Source organism: Osmerus mordax, chromosome 5, assembly GCF_038355195.1.
Source record: "Osmerus mordax isolate fOsmMor3 chromosome 5, fOsmMor3.pri, whole genome shotgun sequence".
In the NCBI taxonomy this organism is placed as follows: Eukaryota; Metazoa; Chordata; class Actinopteri; order Osmeriformes; family Osmeridae; genus Osmerus; species Osmerus mordax.
In genome coordinates, this window is record NC_090054.1 from 2,983,599 (window position 1) to 3,003,291 (window position 19,693).

General features: G+C 46.3%; 1 protein-coding gene across 1 annotated transcript in view; it reads right to left on the reverse strand.

Annotated features, from left to right (window-relative positions):
* eys (eyes shut homolog) overlaps positions 1-19,693 on the reverse strand; it is a 171,744-nt gene that overhangs the window by 66,840 nt on the left and 85,211 nt on the right. The window contains exons 27-31 of the mRNA XM_067236547.1: positions 19,122-19,200; positions 18,376-18,575; positions 16,863-16,987; positions 14,375-14,499; positions 10,428-10,629 (exon numbers count right to left, since the gene is read on the reverse strand). Coding sequence (XP_067092648.1) covers positions 10,428-10,629; positions 14,375-14,499; positions 16,863-16,987; positions 18,376-18,575; positions 19,122-19,200 — 731 coding nt within the window. The remainder of the gene's footprint in view (positions 1-10,427; positions 10,630-14,374; positions 14,500-16,862; positions 16,988-18,375; positions 18,576-19,121; positions 19,201-19,693) is intronic.

Sequence of the window (19,693 nt, forward strand, 5' to 3'; positions counted from 1 at the left end):
CCTGCACCTGCTTCTACAGTCACTGCAGGAGGACTCCTGCGGAAGTCAAACTGGGTTGTGTCGCGATACAGGAGATGCGTTCTGGGATTGTGTGCGCGTCATACCGTGCCTCTGCGAGTCTTGTGAGTTGTCATATTTTCAAAGCGGGTTATGGTGGCTCAAAGTGGAATTCTGCCTCGGCGGCCCATGAAGAGTAATCTAATTTGGACGTAATTTGATTTAATCTTATCTCATCTTCAGCACGAAGAATGAGGGGCAGACAAACACGAGGCTGAGAGCAATGTGACAACCAGACCCATTCTTTTTCCGATGTCGTGTACGCATGAGAGGATGTGGAGGCTCATTGGGCTGTTGAAGTCACGGTGCCGCCATCCCAAACTACCTGTGACTCTGCAGATGTCAGCCGGCTTGATAAGGAACAGTAAAACTATGGCTCCTCCTGGTACCGTTAAGTCTTCCACCTCCCCTATTTGACGGCCATAAAGGTGTAAATACGATTGCTTTGCTACAATCTGTGAAGCATGTAAATGACACAATACAGACAGCGAAGCTGAGGGCTGTCTGAAAAGGGCTTTAATCTCGGCAGTTCATTACATGGCTCATTGTATACTGTGATATCCTGCTTTATATTGTCCATGCCACTGGGCAATTACGGCACATTTCAGTAAAAGTTCCAGTGCCTCGGAGCTTATTGAGGGTAGTGGCGCGGATGGAACTTAAAAGATGGACTCGGTCTGCAGCAATACGGGGGAACAAGCATTAGGGAAGCTCATGCCTAATGCATTTCTCATTTGCTCCAAATGCTGCAATTTGTTGGAGGGAACAGGGAAGTGGGGGGCGGCCGTTCTCCAGCGATCGTCTGGAGAAGGAAAGCTCTCTGTCCGTGATATACCTGTCTCCTGCACTGCCTCTTCCCATCACCGTTAAATGGGTTCCACGGGAGACTTCAGCAGAGCCTCTGTTCAGGTTGCAGATGTGACTCATCGACCCGCGGCCTGGGAGACCAGTATCAATATTAGTTAGACAGGCAGGCCTGTTAAAGCCTGGTTCCCTTTACGTGGCGCTGGGCCTTCGGGGGCCACTGGCTAACTGGCTAACCCGAGCCCCCCCGCCTCCCCGGGGCACTGCGGGGCCACCTCCAGGGAGGGGACTCGTCACTGAAGACAGGGAGAATTACAGGAGAACAGAGTGGCTGTGATCTGTGAATTAATGAGGATAAATGCAGAGCAGCAACACAGAACTACCTTCCTCTCTCTCCCCCTCCCTCTTTCCATATCTCTCTCCTCCTCTCTCTCCCCCTCCCTCCTTCCATCTCTCTCTCCCCCTCCCTCCTTCCATCTCTCTCTCCCCTCCCTCCTTCCATCTATCTCTCCTCCTCCCTCTCCCCCTCCCTCCCTCCTTCTCTCTCCCCCTTGCTTCCCTCCCTCCTTCCCTCTCCAATCCTGACAATGGGGTTTGCCAGTGCTGATGATGGAAAATTACCCCTCGGAGACAAAGCCATTCATTAATTTTAAAGCCTTGTTTGGTCTGATGTGGGCTTTGATGCAGTCCCAGCCCAGTGCCAGGAGGTTCTGGCATGCCTCATTAGCAGTGTGCTCCAGTCTCTCTCTCTCTCTCTGGAAGGTCTGCGCATTCCACACTATACTTTATGAGTGTGTGTTTGAGTACACGCGTTGCTATGTGTCAACTGTGAGTGTGTATATATACATGTGAGTGTGTGTGAGAGAGAGAGAGAGAGAGAGAGAGAGAGAGAGAGAGAGAGAGAGAGAGAGAGAGGAGGAGAGGGGGGAGGAGAGGGGAGAGAGAGGGGAGAGGTTTTACTCACAGAACCTGTCAAGCCTCTACAGTAACTATCCTCTCCGCCGCTCTCCAGTAACTATCCTCTCCGCCGCTCTCCAGTAACTATCCTCTCCGCCGCTCTACAGTAACTATCCTCTCCGCCGCTCTACAGTAACTATCCTCTCCGCCGCTCTCCAGTAACTATCCTCTCCTCCCCTCTCGGCGAGGAAACAATGTGCACCCTGATCCTTCCTTCTCCATCACAGCAACACATCAGTGTGTTGCTTGCACTTTTCACACAGACTCAAATACCACGATTTAGGAAGCTGTGGCGTTGAGTAAGGTCCCATCAAAATCCACACGAGAAACGAACCTCACTGCCCCGGCAGCTGGGGAAGCGAGATGAAGTGTTAAGAGCATTAAACATCCACACAAAAACAACTGCTGGTTATTTCTACTAGAAGTCCTTCTAAAATAAAAAAGACCCAGATATTGTATATGCACTATTTCGATGTTGCTTTGGATAAATTTATCAAATGTAATGTTATATTTTGCTTTGCTTATTTATTCTAGCAAAGCGGCCAATACACAAAACATGAATCCGTTTCTGTGGTCTGCAACGATGTGGATTAGGAGAGATATTTCCACAGGGAACATCGTAATGAAGCTTCTGTGTTGTGTTGCTGGTATCTGTGAGCTGGCCGTGGGTGGGGTGAACTCCACGATGAACAAACACGGGTCCCTGGTGTTTCTCAACTGGATGCGTGATTCACACGGATGATTTCACAGCCATAATAAAAAAAAAAAAGCCATCATCCGCTCGCATGGAAAGAGTGGTGGTTTCTAGTTGGGTGTGCTTTGCCTTCGGCAAGGGCACAACCTTTGTTCTCTCACATATATATTATTTATTATTGTTTATTTTCGCCCCCCCTAAGGATCAGTCAATATTTGGACTACATACACAACGGCGGTGTCAAAAGGTTCGTCTTGTTAGCGATTGCGTTGGTTGTATTTTTAATTACGTTCCGTTGCATGGTTTAAGTAGAAATTGTGGTGAAAAGTGAAGCTAACGGTGGCTAATTTGCTAGCCACAGTCACTGACGTTACTAACGTCACTAACGTCACGAAAACACGCGTGACTACCTTTAGCAGAACATTCGTTTCGCATCTGTTAACTTGGGGGATAGCTAGGCTAACTATAGCTTTACTGCAAGGCAGCTGCAGAAACGCCACAAGCAAAGAGACCAGGGTGATAACTATTTACTCATTTTACTTTGTGATGTGAAACACAATTGTGAAATGTAATGTACAATATTAGCTGATATTATTAAGGAAGTAGGCCCACATCTACTTTCGGAAACGGTAGTCTACTATTTCACTGAAGCATTAGCATGACATTAGCCTCTGTTGCCCGGGCAACACATACTACAATGGTCTATGATGCATCTGTTTTCAATCGTTAAAATAAACATTCCTCACAAAGACATTTTCGTTGTAGGATTTATTATGACATTACATTACAAGTAAACAATCTGTTGGTGAAATTATCATTACCTGTGGTTTCAAACCAGTGTTGCTCACTGCAACGCTGTAGCCTACGCGAGACACTACAAAAACATCTACACAGCTGTTAAGGAAGTCAAACGGCGACAGAACATGTTCGGCACTCCCCTTACTTAAATCAAAAGTCTCTGGCCACTAACCTGAACATCATTGCCACAGCCTAAACTTTGTCAATCTGTTCATGAAAATAATTAATTTCAGCCTAAACCGTACAACGGAACGTTAAATCGAATTCAACCAACGCAATCGCTACCAAGACCAACACAGCAGTAGTCTAGTAGTAGGTCAATTTTTAGACCGGTCTGCCAAATGTATTCGTTGATTCAGCTATGAGGCTGCCTCTTGCAGGGGAAATGAGAAGACGTCATATTTCATTCTACACTTAACTCGTATTTTGAGTTGTAAATGAGCAGCAAAAAATAGATGCTTTTAAATCTATGTAATCTTTATAAATAATAAGTAGGCCCTATGCATTTTTATATAAAATATACAGAAATATTAGTTGTAAAAATGTCATTCAAAAACGGACCCCTGTGCAACCGACGCAAGCAAGCACATGTGCTTGTACCCTCTCTAGTTGTGTGTGATATTTCTCTTCCCCAACTCCACAGGAATAATTAAACTGACACAGTCTTGCTGGCGCAGAGTGGGGGAACTTTGAGTGCTTTGTGTGCCGCACGGTACCAAGCAACACGAGACACGGCGGAGGAAGTTACGACATCCCCAGCAAAAAGATGATAAATATGATAAATGAATAATGCTGAAGATAGACTAGAATAGTGTGATGTAATTGATCTGGACTTGATGTCCCTGTTCCACTAACAGGGCTGCATGCGAGTTCTCATCCACTGCCCACTGTATCATCTAGCAGTGGAATGGACTGACTGATTGAACTTGGGCACGGATAAAGTCGTGCCACAAGCTCCTAGCGCTTCACGCTAACACACGGGGCCCCCGGGGGAGCCCGGCAGGACTTCATACCTGCTGAGTGGACCCCCCAGAGGTAGGGAACAGCTTGGATGGTTTGTGTGTGGAAAGACACAGGCACGACTCGACATCTTTCTACAGATGGATCTAACCCCAAACGAGGATGCGTCACGGCTGTCTGTAAATCATGCGAACACAACGGCAGGGTGATGCCACATCTGATGGGTTCACAGCCAGGGCTGGGGCCGGTGTGTGGGTATGAACAGGGAGAAGTGCAGCACGACCACAGGGTGCAGGTCGTGGCTAGGGCTGCACAATTCATTGAATTTTGATCGCGATTTTGGCTTCCCCCGATCATATTTGCGTGATCGAGCGATATTTAAAATGCGTCTTTCCATTCATTGTATCAAATTATTTATTTTTTACACAATGGAAAATGGAAAATAGTGCCCTGTTGAAGTTTTGCTACATTTTCTTTATTGTCTTATTTATTTAATTGTATTTATTCTTTAAGGAGATGCACTGCATTTTGGTGAATAAGAGGACTATTTTATTTTGATGAACATATTTTTTAATTAGCAGGAATGTAGCACAATATGGATGTGAAAGCAGTTATAATTAGCCTATGTGACAATAACATTTGTTTTGGTTAAAATCAACAAATAATCATGATAATTACTCGTGATCTCAATATTGATCAAAATAATCGTGATGATCATGTTGCCCATAATGGTGCAGCCCTAGTCGAGGCTGTGAATGTAGTCCTACTGAGCGTCACATCATATCACAGCCCGTCTGCACGTTTCTCTGGAGTCGTAAAATGCCATCGCTGTTCAAAGAGAGCGGCTCCAAAGAGCATCGGCATCTTAGATGACAAACCGGTTGTGAAAATCCTCATATTTGTACAGATATTCGCACTCTCATACACATAAATAATTCAACACTGCTTTGACCCTCTAAGCGCAGGTCATGGGGTCCTACAGCAACAAAGAGTGATCCTGATTAGTATCAAAGAACCGTCTACTAAGCTCATTAATGTTCTGGTGTATTTTTGGAGCACACAGACAATCAAACTGATCCAGACATCAGCTCTATTCGATTTCTGGTGACCGTGGGTGCGTCGTGGAAGGTTACATAAACACAAAACCGCACACACACGCACACACATACACACACGCATGCACACATGCACACACACATGCACAGAGAATCACAAACGAGGACAGGGATCTCCATACACAGTCGGGCACAAACTCATAAATATTCATTACCGCGCCGATGACACACACACAACATTGTGACTCCACAACAAGGGTAAGAAACAGAATAAATCCTACTGGACAAACATCCCAACAAGGAAGCACAACCTCAGCGTGCATGTAAACACACTAAACACATTCAGAAATAATGCTAATCATTTCATTCGCCCTGCTCGACTAAAACACAGCTATCGGATATTCCAACATCGGATCCAGTGTTGAAAAAACCCCAACTGAGTTTGTGACAGAGTGTTGTTGAAGTCAAGTGGTAGCTTTGAGCGACGGAGGTCTGCTACTGACACAAGATGGTTTTGGAGCCCGTTTGGCTCCCTCCTTCCGTTTCAACAAGTCCTATTCAGGGTGCACAGCTTTTTCATTATCACACCCCACAGCGGGGGGTAACCAGCCTGGCAGTTCTCTGGAAGTTGTTCCCGGAATGATTTTCCCCCTGATGTCTAGCCTGATTTGCAGCCTGGCCTCCTCCTGGAGCACACACCAGCAGCTCTCCTCAAGCACTCATCTACACCAGCAGCTCCTCAAGCACTCATCTACACCATGAAGCTATCAGAAAACCATCCGCATCCTCTGTTGGCCCTGCAGGAAATGTCAGTTTAGCTTAAGCGAACTGACCCGGGCGCAGAAGTCATAAGATCTTTTCCATGGCTGATCTAAGAGACCAGAACACGTGTTTTTCACTGGATTAACTGGAGAGTGTAGAGTTCCCTGTAAAATCCAATCTATTTACCTCATTAAAACTCAGACCCCTAAACGTTTTAATCTGACAAACATTCCTAAAGAAGGATTTGACTCTCCAAACCAATGTGCTTATTAGCATTTCAGATTTACATGATCGTTAAATATTGATGAGAATCTGGGGGTCTTATCCACTGCCTGCCACCACCCTGCCCACACACACACACCACCCTGCCCACACACACACCACCTTGCACACGCACACACCACCTTGCACACACACACACCACCCTGCCCACACACACACCACCCTGCCCACACACACACCACCCTGCCCACACACACACCACCCTGCCCACACACACACCACCCTGCCCACACACACACCACCCTGCCCACACACACACCACCCTGCACACACACACACCACCCTGCCCACACACACACCACCCTGCCCACACACACACACCACCCTGCACACACACCAGCCTGCACACACACACACCACCCTGCACACACACACACCACCCTGCACACACACACACACCACCCTACACACACACACCACCCTGCACACACACACACCACCCTACACACACACACCACCCTGCCCACACACACACACCACCCTGCACACACACACCATCCTGCACACACACACACCACCCTGCACACACACACACCACCCTACACACACACACACCACCCTACACACACACACCACCCTGCCCACACACACCACCCTGCCCACACACACACCACACACACACCATCATACACACACACACCACCATCACACACACACACACACCCTCACACAACCACCACACACACCACCACCACCCCACAGACAACCCCCCCCCCCCCCCTTCCCCAACTCAGAACATCCTCATGTATAGCATCGTTTAAGTGCTAACTTCTGTCGAACACTCTCAATCACACGTGTATTGATGATGCCCCAGCCTACACAGTGCACTCCCTCAGTCCTCCCACGGAGCAGGGTGTGTGTGTGTGTGTGTGTGTGTGTGTGTGGGGGGGGGGGGTTAGAAGCTGTGGAGCTGTCTGAGGCTCCTTGAGCAGTCTGGAGCTATTTACAGCATCACCAAGGGCACTACCATGATTCTACATGGTGACCTAGTTACAGAGATATTCACGAGTTTTTCTGAAACCTATTTAACTCTTATTTATTTGATTATACATAGGTGAGGGCGGGGGGTGGGGTAAACACACACCCGAAAATAACATTTAACTTCTCAAAGGAATTTCGAGTTAGATGCCGTTTTCCGAGGGAATGATTTATATTTTTGGTGTTTTTCACCTGGTGGTTTTTCCTCGTTCGTCATCCCGATCAATATGAGCGGGATGTTCGCTCCTCTTTTGGGAGGCACCAGCTGCCTGGTCGCGGTTCCGTCGCCTAGCGCCTCCTTTGAGACTGTCAGGGTGTCACACCGAATACTTTCAAGCTCTCATGCGTCTGAATGAGGCTGACTCACAGGCCTATGGACAGTCTCTCAGAGAGACCGAGTCTTGAAGGAACAATCAGCCCAGCCCACTGCATCATTCCCCAGCTGGGCAGCTTGATGGATTGGGTCAGGTTGTGGTGATCGATAACCCTCCTGCGCTCTCAGTGGAAACACCTCACTGACTTCCTGGACTGTGAGTTGACAGTTTTTAAGGTTCGACCCCGTTGTGACCCCATCTAAACAATGCATGACGGATGAGACTAGGGGAGAGGTTTTCTGGCGCTGAGGCTGTGAAGAGGTGCTTCTTCAATGCTAAAAACTCACCTCAGAAAAAGAAAACAACAGGATCATTGTCAACCTGCTTCATGAGGTCTTTGGAAAGTAGCGTTTGTGCTCGTAACATCATTCCATTAAGTATTGATCACCAGAACACTACAAACACTAAAAGCATGAAAGGTGCTTGAGAAAGAGGAGTTAAACTCTGAAACCAAGATAGTTGGTTGATCTTTAAGTATATTCAAAAAATGATTTTCCTTTGAGTTTGTACTTTTGTAGTGTGATGGAGGGGAAACAGGCAGATGACAAGGCACAGCAACAGCTGCACAACCACCCTGGAGAAACGTCGAAAGTTTTCAATTCAGCAAGTTCAGCAACACTTTACAATAACTACACATTATAAAGCATTTAGTGATATTTGATAGTTAATGTATCTTTTATAAACGACAACAATACATTATAATAGGATTACAATGCTATTAATAAACACTGTGTTAAACATGATAAACGTTTTCAAATTATTTGTTTTTGGTTAGTAGGCTCATTCATAATTGTTAATTATAGGTGAAACCTGTACAAAATATTATGAAATCATTACTAGTTTTCATTAAATATAATTTATCATGTCATTTATAAAGTGTTTGATAACTGCAATGCCATACTGTAAATGAGTCGTTTACCATACCTACATTTCTAAATTGTTTTGACACAACAGTAGAAAATAACTTGTTAATGATGTATGAGATCATCTAGAAGGCATAAACAAATAGTCAACAACATTTTACAAATGCTTTTAATTAAATGTGTGCTTCATGTATTATCCACTGATGAGCTGAAACCTTATGATCGCCAGGCTAATATGCTGTTGCTGCTAAAACAGCCCTGCAGAGGAGCCTGTCTGTCCAGCACGGACGCTGAATCAGACCTGTCTGTCCAGCATGGACGCTGAATCAGACCTGAATCAGACCTGTCTGTCCAGCACGGACGCTGAATCAGACCTGAATCAGACCTGTCTGTCCAGCACGGACGCTGAATCAGACCTGAATCAGACCTGTCTGTCCAGCACGGACGCTGAATCAGACCTGAATCAGACCTGTCTGTCCAGCACGGACGCTGAATCAGACCTGAATCAGACCTGTCTGTCCAGCACGGACGCTGAATCAGACCTGAATCAGACCTGTCTGTCCAGCACGGACGCTGAATCAGACCTGTCTGTCCAGCAAGGACGCTGAATCAGACCTGTCTGTCCAGCACAAACGCTGAATCAGACCTGAATCAGAATTTTCTTTTCTAAACTGGCCGTAATAAAAAATATAATAATTAACAAATATATATAGCAATATATACAAGCTACGTAAGGTATTTATGATGTATTCAGTTAGCTAATTTCTCGATGTTTTTATTTACAGTGTACACGTTTTAGTTAGTTACATCTGGTTTCCTCCTGTAGCTGCTTTCTTGAAATGGCCGTAAGGAATATAAAATAATTATTATGTTTTTACTATACCTGGCCTTGTGTCTGTTTCCTATGTGATGTTGGATGTGAGATGCATCTGGCAAATACATAATGTCTAGTAATTCAGGCCCTTTTAGTACGTATTTAGAACGGCATGGATGGTTCTCACTTCAGATTAGGTCACACAAAGGTGTCCACTAACAATGAGTAAATACTGAACTACAAGCGTTACTAATCATTAGTTATAATTGTTTATATTATTCATATTAAATAAATCACACATTTATTAAAACAATATGTTATGTTATAATATGTTGTTAATCATTTACTTTTACACTTTTCAAAAGGCATATATATATATATATATATCTATTGATATTTACTATTGACTTCTAAATTATGTCATGTAGCGTTTCCAAAGTCTTTCCTTCTGGTAACTATTAAAATACCTCATGTAGGTAAACAAGTCATCTATAAAGACAATGCAGTAATCAAACACCTTTTAAATAGATATAAACATTTGTATCCGCTATGAATAAACAGTGTTTATTCATAGCAATGTAATGACATATTTTTTAAACATTATGAGTAAACTATTTTCATATATGTTGTAAATGCTTTACAGTGTTTAGATATTATCCTAGCTTATTGCTAGGTTTGTTTTACGACCTCAGCCTCAGAATATATAGCAGCTTGCTCAACTCATAACAGTGGTGACAGAGCCTCTGCCAGCCTAACTAACTGTCAGCAACTGTGAGTGAAGATGACCAGATCTACCCACAGTGCTGCTGTTTCTCCTGTCTACTCCCACACACATGCACGTCCTCTACTCATGTAGGTACGCTGGCAACCACGGCGTCGAGAACACAACACCTAGCCTCATCACGTGTGCATTAGCGACCCGTTTTAGAATGCGACCTATAACCCAAAGGTCACAGGAGATGACACGTGTGTCCTGGTTCCGAGGCTGGTGTGGCGCCGTGTACGCAGCTGTCATGTGAGCCTGCTCACCTGGTGGGGGGGCGCCCTCCGCGCTGGGCAGGGGGGGCGGCGTAGGGGTGTAGCCCCAGGGAGGAGGGGTGAGGTCTGGGGTCGAGGGGACATCTGGCACCCTGGGGAGACACCTGGCCTGGTTGATCCCGTCCACACAGCTGAAGCCCTCTGGACACGGATCCAGCAGGCAGTCGTCGTAGTTGTGCTCACAGTTCCTCCCCTGGAACACGCCAGACAAACACAGGACATATACAGTTACAGTTAGGTCCATAAGTATTTGGACATTGACACAATTTTCATTATTTTGGCTCTGTATACCACCACAATGGATTTGAAATGAAACAATCAAGATGTGCTTTAAGTGCAGACTTACAGCTTTAATTTCAGGGTATTTACATCCAAATCAGGTGAACGGTGTAGGAATTACAACACATTTTATATGTGGCCCCCCCCTTTTTAAGGGACCAAAAATAATTGGACAAACTAACATAATCATAAATCTAATTGTCACTTTTAATACTTGGTTGCAAATCCTTTGCAGTCAATGACAGCCTGAAGTCTGGAACCCATAGACATCACCAGACGCTGGGTTTCGTCCCTGGTGATGCTCTGCCAGGCCTCTACTGCAACTTTCTTCAGTTCCTGCTTGTTCTTGGGGCATTTTCCCTTCAGTTTTGTCTTTAGCAAGTGAAATGCATGCTCAATTGGATTTAGGTCAGGTGATTGACTTGGCCATTGCAGAACATTCCACTTCTTTTCCTTAAAAAACTCTTTGGTTGCTTTCGCAGTATGCTTCGGGTCATTGTCCATCTGCACTGTGAAGCGCCGTCCTATGAGTTCTGAAGCATTTGGCTGAATCTGAGCAGATAATATTGCCCGAAACACTTCAGAATTCATCCTACTGCTTTTGTCAGCAGTCACATCATCGATAAATACAAGGGAACCAGTTCCATTGGCAGCCATACATGCCCACGCCATAACACTACCTCCACCATGCTTCACTGATGAGGTGGTATGCTTTGGATCATGAGCATTTCCTTCCCTTCTCCATAGTCTTCTCTTCCCATCATTCTGGTACAAGTTGATCTTGGTCTCATCTGTCCATAGGATGTTGTTCCAGAACTGTACAGGCTCTTTTAGATGTTTTTTGGCAAACTCTAATCTGGTCTTCCTGTTTTTGAGACTCACCAATGGTTTACATCTTGTGGTGAACCCTCTGTATTTACTCTGGTGAAGTCTTCTCTTAATTGTTGACTTTGACACAGATACGCCTACCTCCTGGAGAGTGTTCTTGATCTGGCCAACTGTTGTGAAGGGGTTTTTCTTCACCAGGGAAAGAATTCTTCTGTCATCCACCAGAATCAGAATCAGAATCAGAAAGGGATTTATTCGCCATGAAAGTTTGCACAGACAAGGAATTTGCTTTGGCAGGAAGGTGCATACAATAAACATATACCTAAAATTTAAATATGTGGACTAACTATACTAAGGGTACATAAACTAGCAGTACTAAGTGGGATAAATATAAGTTGCCGTAAATTACAATATAAAAATACAAAAATACAAATATTACAAAAAATACAAATGTACAAGATACCATGTTGTGGTGCAGTGCAAAAGCAGTGTGTTTTAAGCAATAAGTCATTTGAGTCAGTGTGGTCCCTTGGCCTTGTTGAAGAGGCCAACAGCGGAAGGGAAGAAACTGTTTTTGTGGCGTGAGGTATTGGTCCTGATAGACCGCAGCCTTCTGCCGGAGGGGAGTGACTGAAACAGGGAGTGTCCAGGGTGGGAGGAGTCGGCCACAATCTTCCTCGCTCGCCTCAGGGTCCTCGAGGTGTGCAGGTCCTCGAGGGTAGGCAGATTGCAGCCAATCACCTTCTCAGCAGTACGGATGATACGCTGCAGTCTGCTCTTGTCCTTGGCAGTGGCAGCAGCGTACCAGACGGTGATGGAGGAGGTGAGGATGGACTCAATGATGGCTGAGTAGAAGTGCACCATCATTGTCTTTGGCAGGTTGAACTTCTTCAGCTGCCGAAGGAAGTACATCCTCTGTTGTGCTTTCTTGATGAGGGAGCTGATGTTCAGTTCCCACTTGAGGTCCTGGGAGAGGATAGTGCCCAGGAAGCGGAAGGACTCCACAGTGTGGACTGGGGAGTCACACAGGGTGATGGGGGTGAGTGGGGCTGTGTTCCTCCTGAAGTCCACAACCATCTCCACTGTCTTAAGAGCATTGAGCTCTAAGTTGTTCTGGCTGCACCAGGTCACCAGGTTGGCCACTTCCCACCTATAATCAGACTCGTCTCCACCAGAGATGAGCCCAATAAGGGTGGTGTCGTCCGCAAACTTCAGGAGTTTGACGGACGGATGACTGGAGGTGCAACTGTTGGTGTACAGGGAGAAGAGCAGAGGAGAAAGGACGCAGCCCTGAGGTGATCCGGTGCTGATGGACCGGGAGTCAGAGACTTGTGTTCCCAGCTTAACGCACTGCTTCCTGTCAGACAGGAAGTCTGTGATCCACCTGCAGGTGGAATCAGGCACGTTCAGCTGGGAGAGCTTGTCCTGAAGCAGGGCGGTGATGATGGTGTTGAAGGCAGAGCTGAAGTCCACAAACAGGATCCTGGCATAGGATGCTGGGGAGTCCAGGTGCTGTAGGGTGAAGTGGAGGGCCATGTTAACTGCACCACAGTTGTTTTCCGTGGTCTTCCGGGTCTTTTGGTGTTGCTGAGCTCACCAGTGCGTTCTTTCTTTTTAAGAATGTACCAAACAGTTGATTTGGCCACACCTAATGTTTTTGCTATCTCTCTGATAGGTTTGTTTTGATTTTTCAGCCTAACGATGGCTTGCTTCACTGATGGTGACAGCTCTTTGGACTTCATATTGAGAGTTGACAGCAACAGATTCCAAACACAAATACCATACTTGAAATGAACTCTAGACCTTTTATCTGCTCCTTGTCAATGAAATAACGAACTCCCTTTATGAGGGAATAACATACACCTGGCCATGGAACAGCTGAGCAGCCAATTGTCCAATTACTTTTGGTCCCTTAAAAAGGGGGGGGGGCACATATAAAATGTATTGTAATTCCTACACCGTTCACCTGATTTGGATGTAAATACCCTGAAATTAAAGCTGAAAGTCTGCACTTAAAGCACATCTTGATTGTTTCATTTCAAATCCATTGTGGTGGTATACAGAGCCAAAATGATGAAAATTGTGTCAATGTCCAAATACTTATGGACCTAACTGTATATGTTCCATGCAGCTGTAGAGGCACCATTGTGAAACAGTTCCTTAGCCTCATACATGATGCAGATTTATTAATCAGTGTATTTCAATGTGTTGATTACTGGAGAGGCCCACGCGGCAGAAATAGCATCGATATGCATCATTACTGATTTGAATTGAGGTTTCATTTGGAACGCTGAGTCCCAGTCCTTGTTTCAATAGACTTGATGACATGTATCTGCCGAGGCCTGTGGGACAAGGAGAGAGCGAGGACCGGCGAAGACGTGCGCGCCCGCCCCCCTGTCTCCCAGGCCACCTTAATAAGGGTGCAAATGAACAGTGCTAAAAGCAGCAGGGGCCATCATCATCAAGCGTTCCACTCGTACCCACGTCGACGCCGGCCGGCCACTAAAGAGGCTCTCGCCGATCCCAGCGCAGACACCCAGGGTAAATAAGAGGCCATTAAGTTACCAGAGAAAAACGGGAGAGATGAGAAGACGAGAGTTGACAGGAAGCTCAGATCAGCATGGGGGGAGAAGAGCGAGAGGGGGATGAAAGGGCGGAAGGAGGAGGACGAGGCACGAGAGATGAGGAGTAAAAGATGTAAAAGAAAAAGAGTACAAGAGAAGAAGAAAGAAGGGGAAAGGGAGCAGGAAGAAGGGAGGGAGGGAGGGAGGTCGCGCGGCAGGGAAAGCGAGGACGCGGCGCGTGATGAAGGAAGAGGCGACGATCCTCACCACATATCCAGGCCGACAGAAACAGGTGAAGCCGGCTCCAGGCTGGTTCTGCAGGCACAGCCCCTGGATGCACGGCCGGGGAAGGCACTCGTTAACGTCATCCTGGCAGCGAAGGCCTGTCCAACCTGCCAGCAACACAAGCCCACAGAGCACACGGCAGTGAGCCCCGGTTCTCCCACCTCAAACCTCTGAAGTGAATATCAATCAACTCCCCCCCCCCCCCTTCCAGCGGCACGCACGCGCACATTGATTTGCTCGCGTTTGTGGCAAGCTCTCTTTTTCTCACGCGCCCGCAGAGAGAGACAAGTAAAAGGGTGGCACTAAAAAAGCCTTAGATGCCACACATTCATTTTAATGAGCCTCCATATTGAGGTCTCTCTCAGATAGGGTGAGCGCGTAAACGACTCCCAGCGGAGGCGTGGGTGTCTGCAGCTCTGAGGCAGAGCCGTCACACAGACATACGCTAACCTTGCACAGCTCCAGGTGCCCTCCTTCAATCACGGTCTCCACTGGACCGGAGGGGCTCCAAGCAGCTGATTGGCCCGTCTGTGTGTGTGTCGATGCTCTACATTCGGTGTTCCTGACCAACCGGACTGTTTCGAGGGATTGCAGTGTTGTAGGGAGCCTTGTCGTCAATATTTGGGTTCCCGTGTAATGTATGTGACCTGCATTGTTGTTGACTCAGTATGGATTCCTGTACCCCGTTCAGAACACAATAATCCATTGTTTGGGTGTGTTTCTTTAAACGTCTTGCAGCATGAACAATTAAATTCTCTGACACAAACGTGACTATGGAGTAGGAGTAGTGCAGTGATTTTCAACCACTGTGCCTGCCGTGAGAGATCGTCAGGTGTGCCGTGAGAAATTATCCAATTTCATTTAATTTGAGCCACTCTTAAAAAAAAATATATATATATATTAATGATTATCTGCAAATAATATGCCATTGTCGAGTGTCTGTAATATAGTGACTGGCAGAGTAGTGTAATATTCGTCCGGTGGCAGCAGGTAGCTAGCTAATTGCCTTGTTCCTTCTTAGAGACAAGACAATTAATGACGCATGTGACATGTTGTGGTGATGGAGACGTTTTTAAAAAGGAAGAAAGCAAACACACATCAGAAGTGTAGTAGTTAGGTAGCTCTGCAATTTACCGGGGCTATGTGATGGAGCTAAATCAGGGCCAAATGTTTTGTTAATTCGAAAAAAAATCTATAGTTGAAAAACTAAAGCTTGACATTGAAAATGTACATTTTGGTCTCCAATGTAGAGAAGGATCAATGTTGGGATGCTGTTGGGGCGGCTGTTGGAATAACACGTTTCCTAAATATAGCCTATGCCATGTTTATGTACCATGTCAGTGAAAAAGGAAAGCTTGAGTAGCTGAAAGGCTTGGTGACCGGCGCAGAGAAATGCGCATCTTGTGTGAACAGCCTTGAGCCATTCACAGCCGATCGTGATGCGTCCGGGCATGTCCAGGAACTTCGCAGCCATTGTGTCCCAGGTGATAGGCTGTCACTCATAATTCCTGCCTCTGAGTTGAAGCCACGCCCCCTACTCAAAATCGGGGCCAAAAGTCTGAAAAAAATAAAAAACTGAAAAATATATATATATTTGAAACAAAAAAATATTATTTGAAGCCGTAAAAAAACAATGTTTTGAATCTGAAAACATGAAATGTGAAACTGTGAAAATATAAAGTGAAAAATGAAAATGAAAAATGTGTTCAAAATAATTCCAGAATTTAATCGAAATGTTATGGAATACATGGTTTTATTTTTCAAATTTTACACCAAAAATGTCAATGTCAAGATTTAGTTTTTCAACTATAGATTTATAATAAAAATAATAATAATAAATATATATATATGAGAGAGAACAATGGTTGTGCTCGCAAAAGGCTTGAGCACACCCAATTATATATACTGTATTAGGATTCAGTGTCATTTTGTAACATATTTGGTCAGTGGTGTGCCGCAAGAGTTTTCCAAAGTAAAAAATGTGCCATGGCTCAAAAAAGGTTGATAATCACTGGACTAGTGTGCTGTGTACATACAGGATGTCCTCAACCTCTTTAGACCTTCTGAAACTAACTCTGAGGAGGTCCATCTGCCCTGCTAGGGTGAACCCTCACCTGCGGCCTGTCTCGTAAAGCCAGCTTTCACTGACTGCTCCTGGTCTCACCTGGTCTGCCAGCGTGGACTGCTCCTGGTCTCACCTGGTCTGCCAGTGTGGACTGCTCCTGGTCTCACCTGGTCTGCCAGCGTGGACTGCTCCTGGTCTCACCTGGTCTGCCAGCGTGGACTGCTCCTGGTCTCACCTGGTCTGCCAGCGTGGACTGCTCCTGGTCTCACCTGGTCTGCCAGCGTGGACTGCTTCTGGTCTCACCTGGTCTGCCAGTGTGGACTGCTCCTGGTCTCACCTGGTCTGCCAGCGTGGACTGCTCCTGGTCTCACCTGGTCTGCCAGCGTGGACTGCTCCTGGTCTCACCTGGTCTGCAGTGGCAGAGGTATCCATCCAGCAGGTCCTGGCAGATGGCTCCGTTCAGGCAGGGGTCAGAGCAGCACTCCTGGATGTTCACCTCACAGAAGTCCCCCATGTAGCCTGCTGGACAGCTGGACACCAGGCACAGGAACAGTTGTAACTGCTACACTCTCTCCAGACGTAACATGCATTGTGTTTGGTAAATCTATGTTCAGGAGTCTTGTTTAGATCTACAATAGGCTCATATAGATAGAGCTGTGGATGGTTAACTTATGAGCTAACTAACTATCTGACTGGCCGACTAAAGAAATAAATAACTGGTAACCTTTTGACTGAGTAACAAACTAACTCATTCACTAACTATCTGACTAAGTATCTAACTAACAAATTAACTAACTCATTACTTACCTAACCCTAAATAACTAACTTACTGATTAGATGACTAAGTAACTAGCTACCTCTCTGAGTGACTGAATAACTTATATGCATCACCTCCTCCCTCCACCCACTGCTCTGTTGTGACAAATAAACGCCTCACAGATAGTTTAAAGATTAAATATCTGAAGCTCGTCATTTTCATCATTTCCTTAAAGAAACTGTTATTAACAAGCACTTAAATTCCACAGTCCATGTCTAAATGTGATGATTGTATAGAAGCCCCGGAGGCAATTTGCTTACCCCTGGAGTCAATAAAACACAGCAAATTATTTCACATTCATCCCCAAAACCCCAACACTGCGATCGGGTCAATGATGCATGCTTATTCGATATTTACAGACTAGAATATCAAAACACACACACACACACACAGAGACAGAGCAGTGCACTCGGCAAGAGCAGATGCTGCAGGAAGGCATCCAGAAGTCCTACGACTCTATCGAGAAGCACAGTTGGAGCACAGACACCAGCGCACGCCTCGCCCCCGGTGCACCCAGACCCGCAGTCTGCCTCACGCCGCCGCCTCGGAGGCGCAGCATATGCGTCTGAGATGAGACGGTCCAATTACGGGCGGGTCTTTAGAGGACACGCTGTAATCCACACAGCGCCTGCAGCCGTGAGCTCTGCTGCCGAGGCGTCCTCCAGCACCGTGAAGACGTGGCCGCCAGCGATGATGAACACTCGCAGGCCACCTGATAGCGTACTCCAACCTCTAACCTGCCACGCTGTCAACAAGGCCCAGCATGCCTGCGCATTGATTAGGGGCTTAGACCGAAGGGTTGACGAGAAAAACAAACAGTAGCATCTCTTATTTACTGAACGCCGGCAGTCGGCTGGATCAGTGTACTCTGGGTTGAATAAGCGAGATGTGTGGAGCTGATTATTGGGTGACCTTAGGTGCAGGTCGGGGGAGAGCTTTGGATCCCAGAGGGTCATTGGCCTGTTGGGTGTCTGCCCCCACGCCTAAGCCTGCTGCTTTGAGTTGGGAACCGACTTAGACGTCCCTGAATCTTCCTTCCCTCCATCCACTCGCGGGTGTGTGTGTGTGTTGATGGAAACACACGAAGTGGGACTCACTGACCTGCAGGTGAAGTTGGAGCCCTCTCCGTCGACACAGGTGGCGCCGTTGAAACACGGCGAGGCGTCGCCGGGCGCCTCCACGCAGATGTCCACGTCCTCCTCGCAGCGCCTCCCCCGGTAGCCGTCCAGGCAGAAGCAGGCGTACTTGTCCAGCAGGTCGACACAGGAGCCGCCGTGGAGACACGGGCCGGAGCCACACTCCTGTGGACGCACAGCGGCAGCAGCTCAGCGCGGGCGGACAGCGCCGGGTCAGGCCGGCTACACGGACCCGAGGCCGTGGGATGAACGTGAAGATGTGTTTGGCTTGGGTGAACTTCTGGTGAACTCCTGAGAGAAATCGGTAATTGGCTGTCGGACCGAGCGGAGCAGGGTGGGGAATAAACAGCGGTGTCTGAATGAGGATGAATTAGTGAGCTGACTTTATAAGAAAGATCTGCTTATTCATTCCATAAAAGCCTCCAGGATGTTCTGGACCTTATCTCTGGGGTCTGGACTCAGACTGCACTGGGTTTTCAATCGATTCGGGATTAGGATAAGCTATTTTGTTTTCATCAGGCATTTGTACCATGCTTACATGATCCTGGTAGTTCAATGGACTTATCTTGTAGAATAATCAATGTAGCTTTTGAATGGAATACCACACAGAGAAGGCACTTTTTTTTTAATAATCCCAAACGTTTTGTCCTCCGCAGAGCCTATGCGTGAGGACGGCTTGGGATGTGGTCCAGAAAGACTCTGGGAACTCACGTCCACGTCGGCGTCACATCTGGGCCCGGCCCAGCCCGGCTCACACTCACAGACGTAGGAACTCACGCCGTCACGGCAACTAGCAGCACGGGCACAAACAACATGGTTTCATTAGCAGCACGGGCACAAACAACATGGTTTCATTAGCAGCACGGGCACAAACAACATGGTTTCATTAGCAGCACGGGCACAAACAACATGGTTTCAGTCCAATGACACATCTGTGTTTAAAATTTACTTCTCAATCCATCCATGTGATGTCAACATCGATCTGAAATATATAAATAAACTATATATATATATATATATATATAGTTATTATATATTATAAAAGCACCCAGAAAATTACTCTATTAAATCGCACAATTTTGAGTGCTACTGTACAGAGAGAGTGTAATAACAGGTAGCAATCATTTCTCTTTCATGCTCCTTTAACTAGCAGTAATAGAGAGAGTGCTGGCATGTTCAGTCATGAACTCCACATTACAGCTACTTAAAGCAGCCAGAGGGAGATGGCAGATGCCGGCTAAGTAAATCGAACAATTATAGAGCATTACCATGTGTCTAGGACA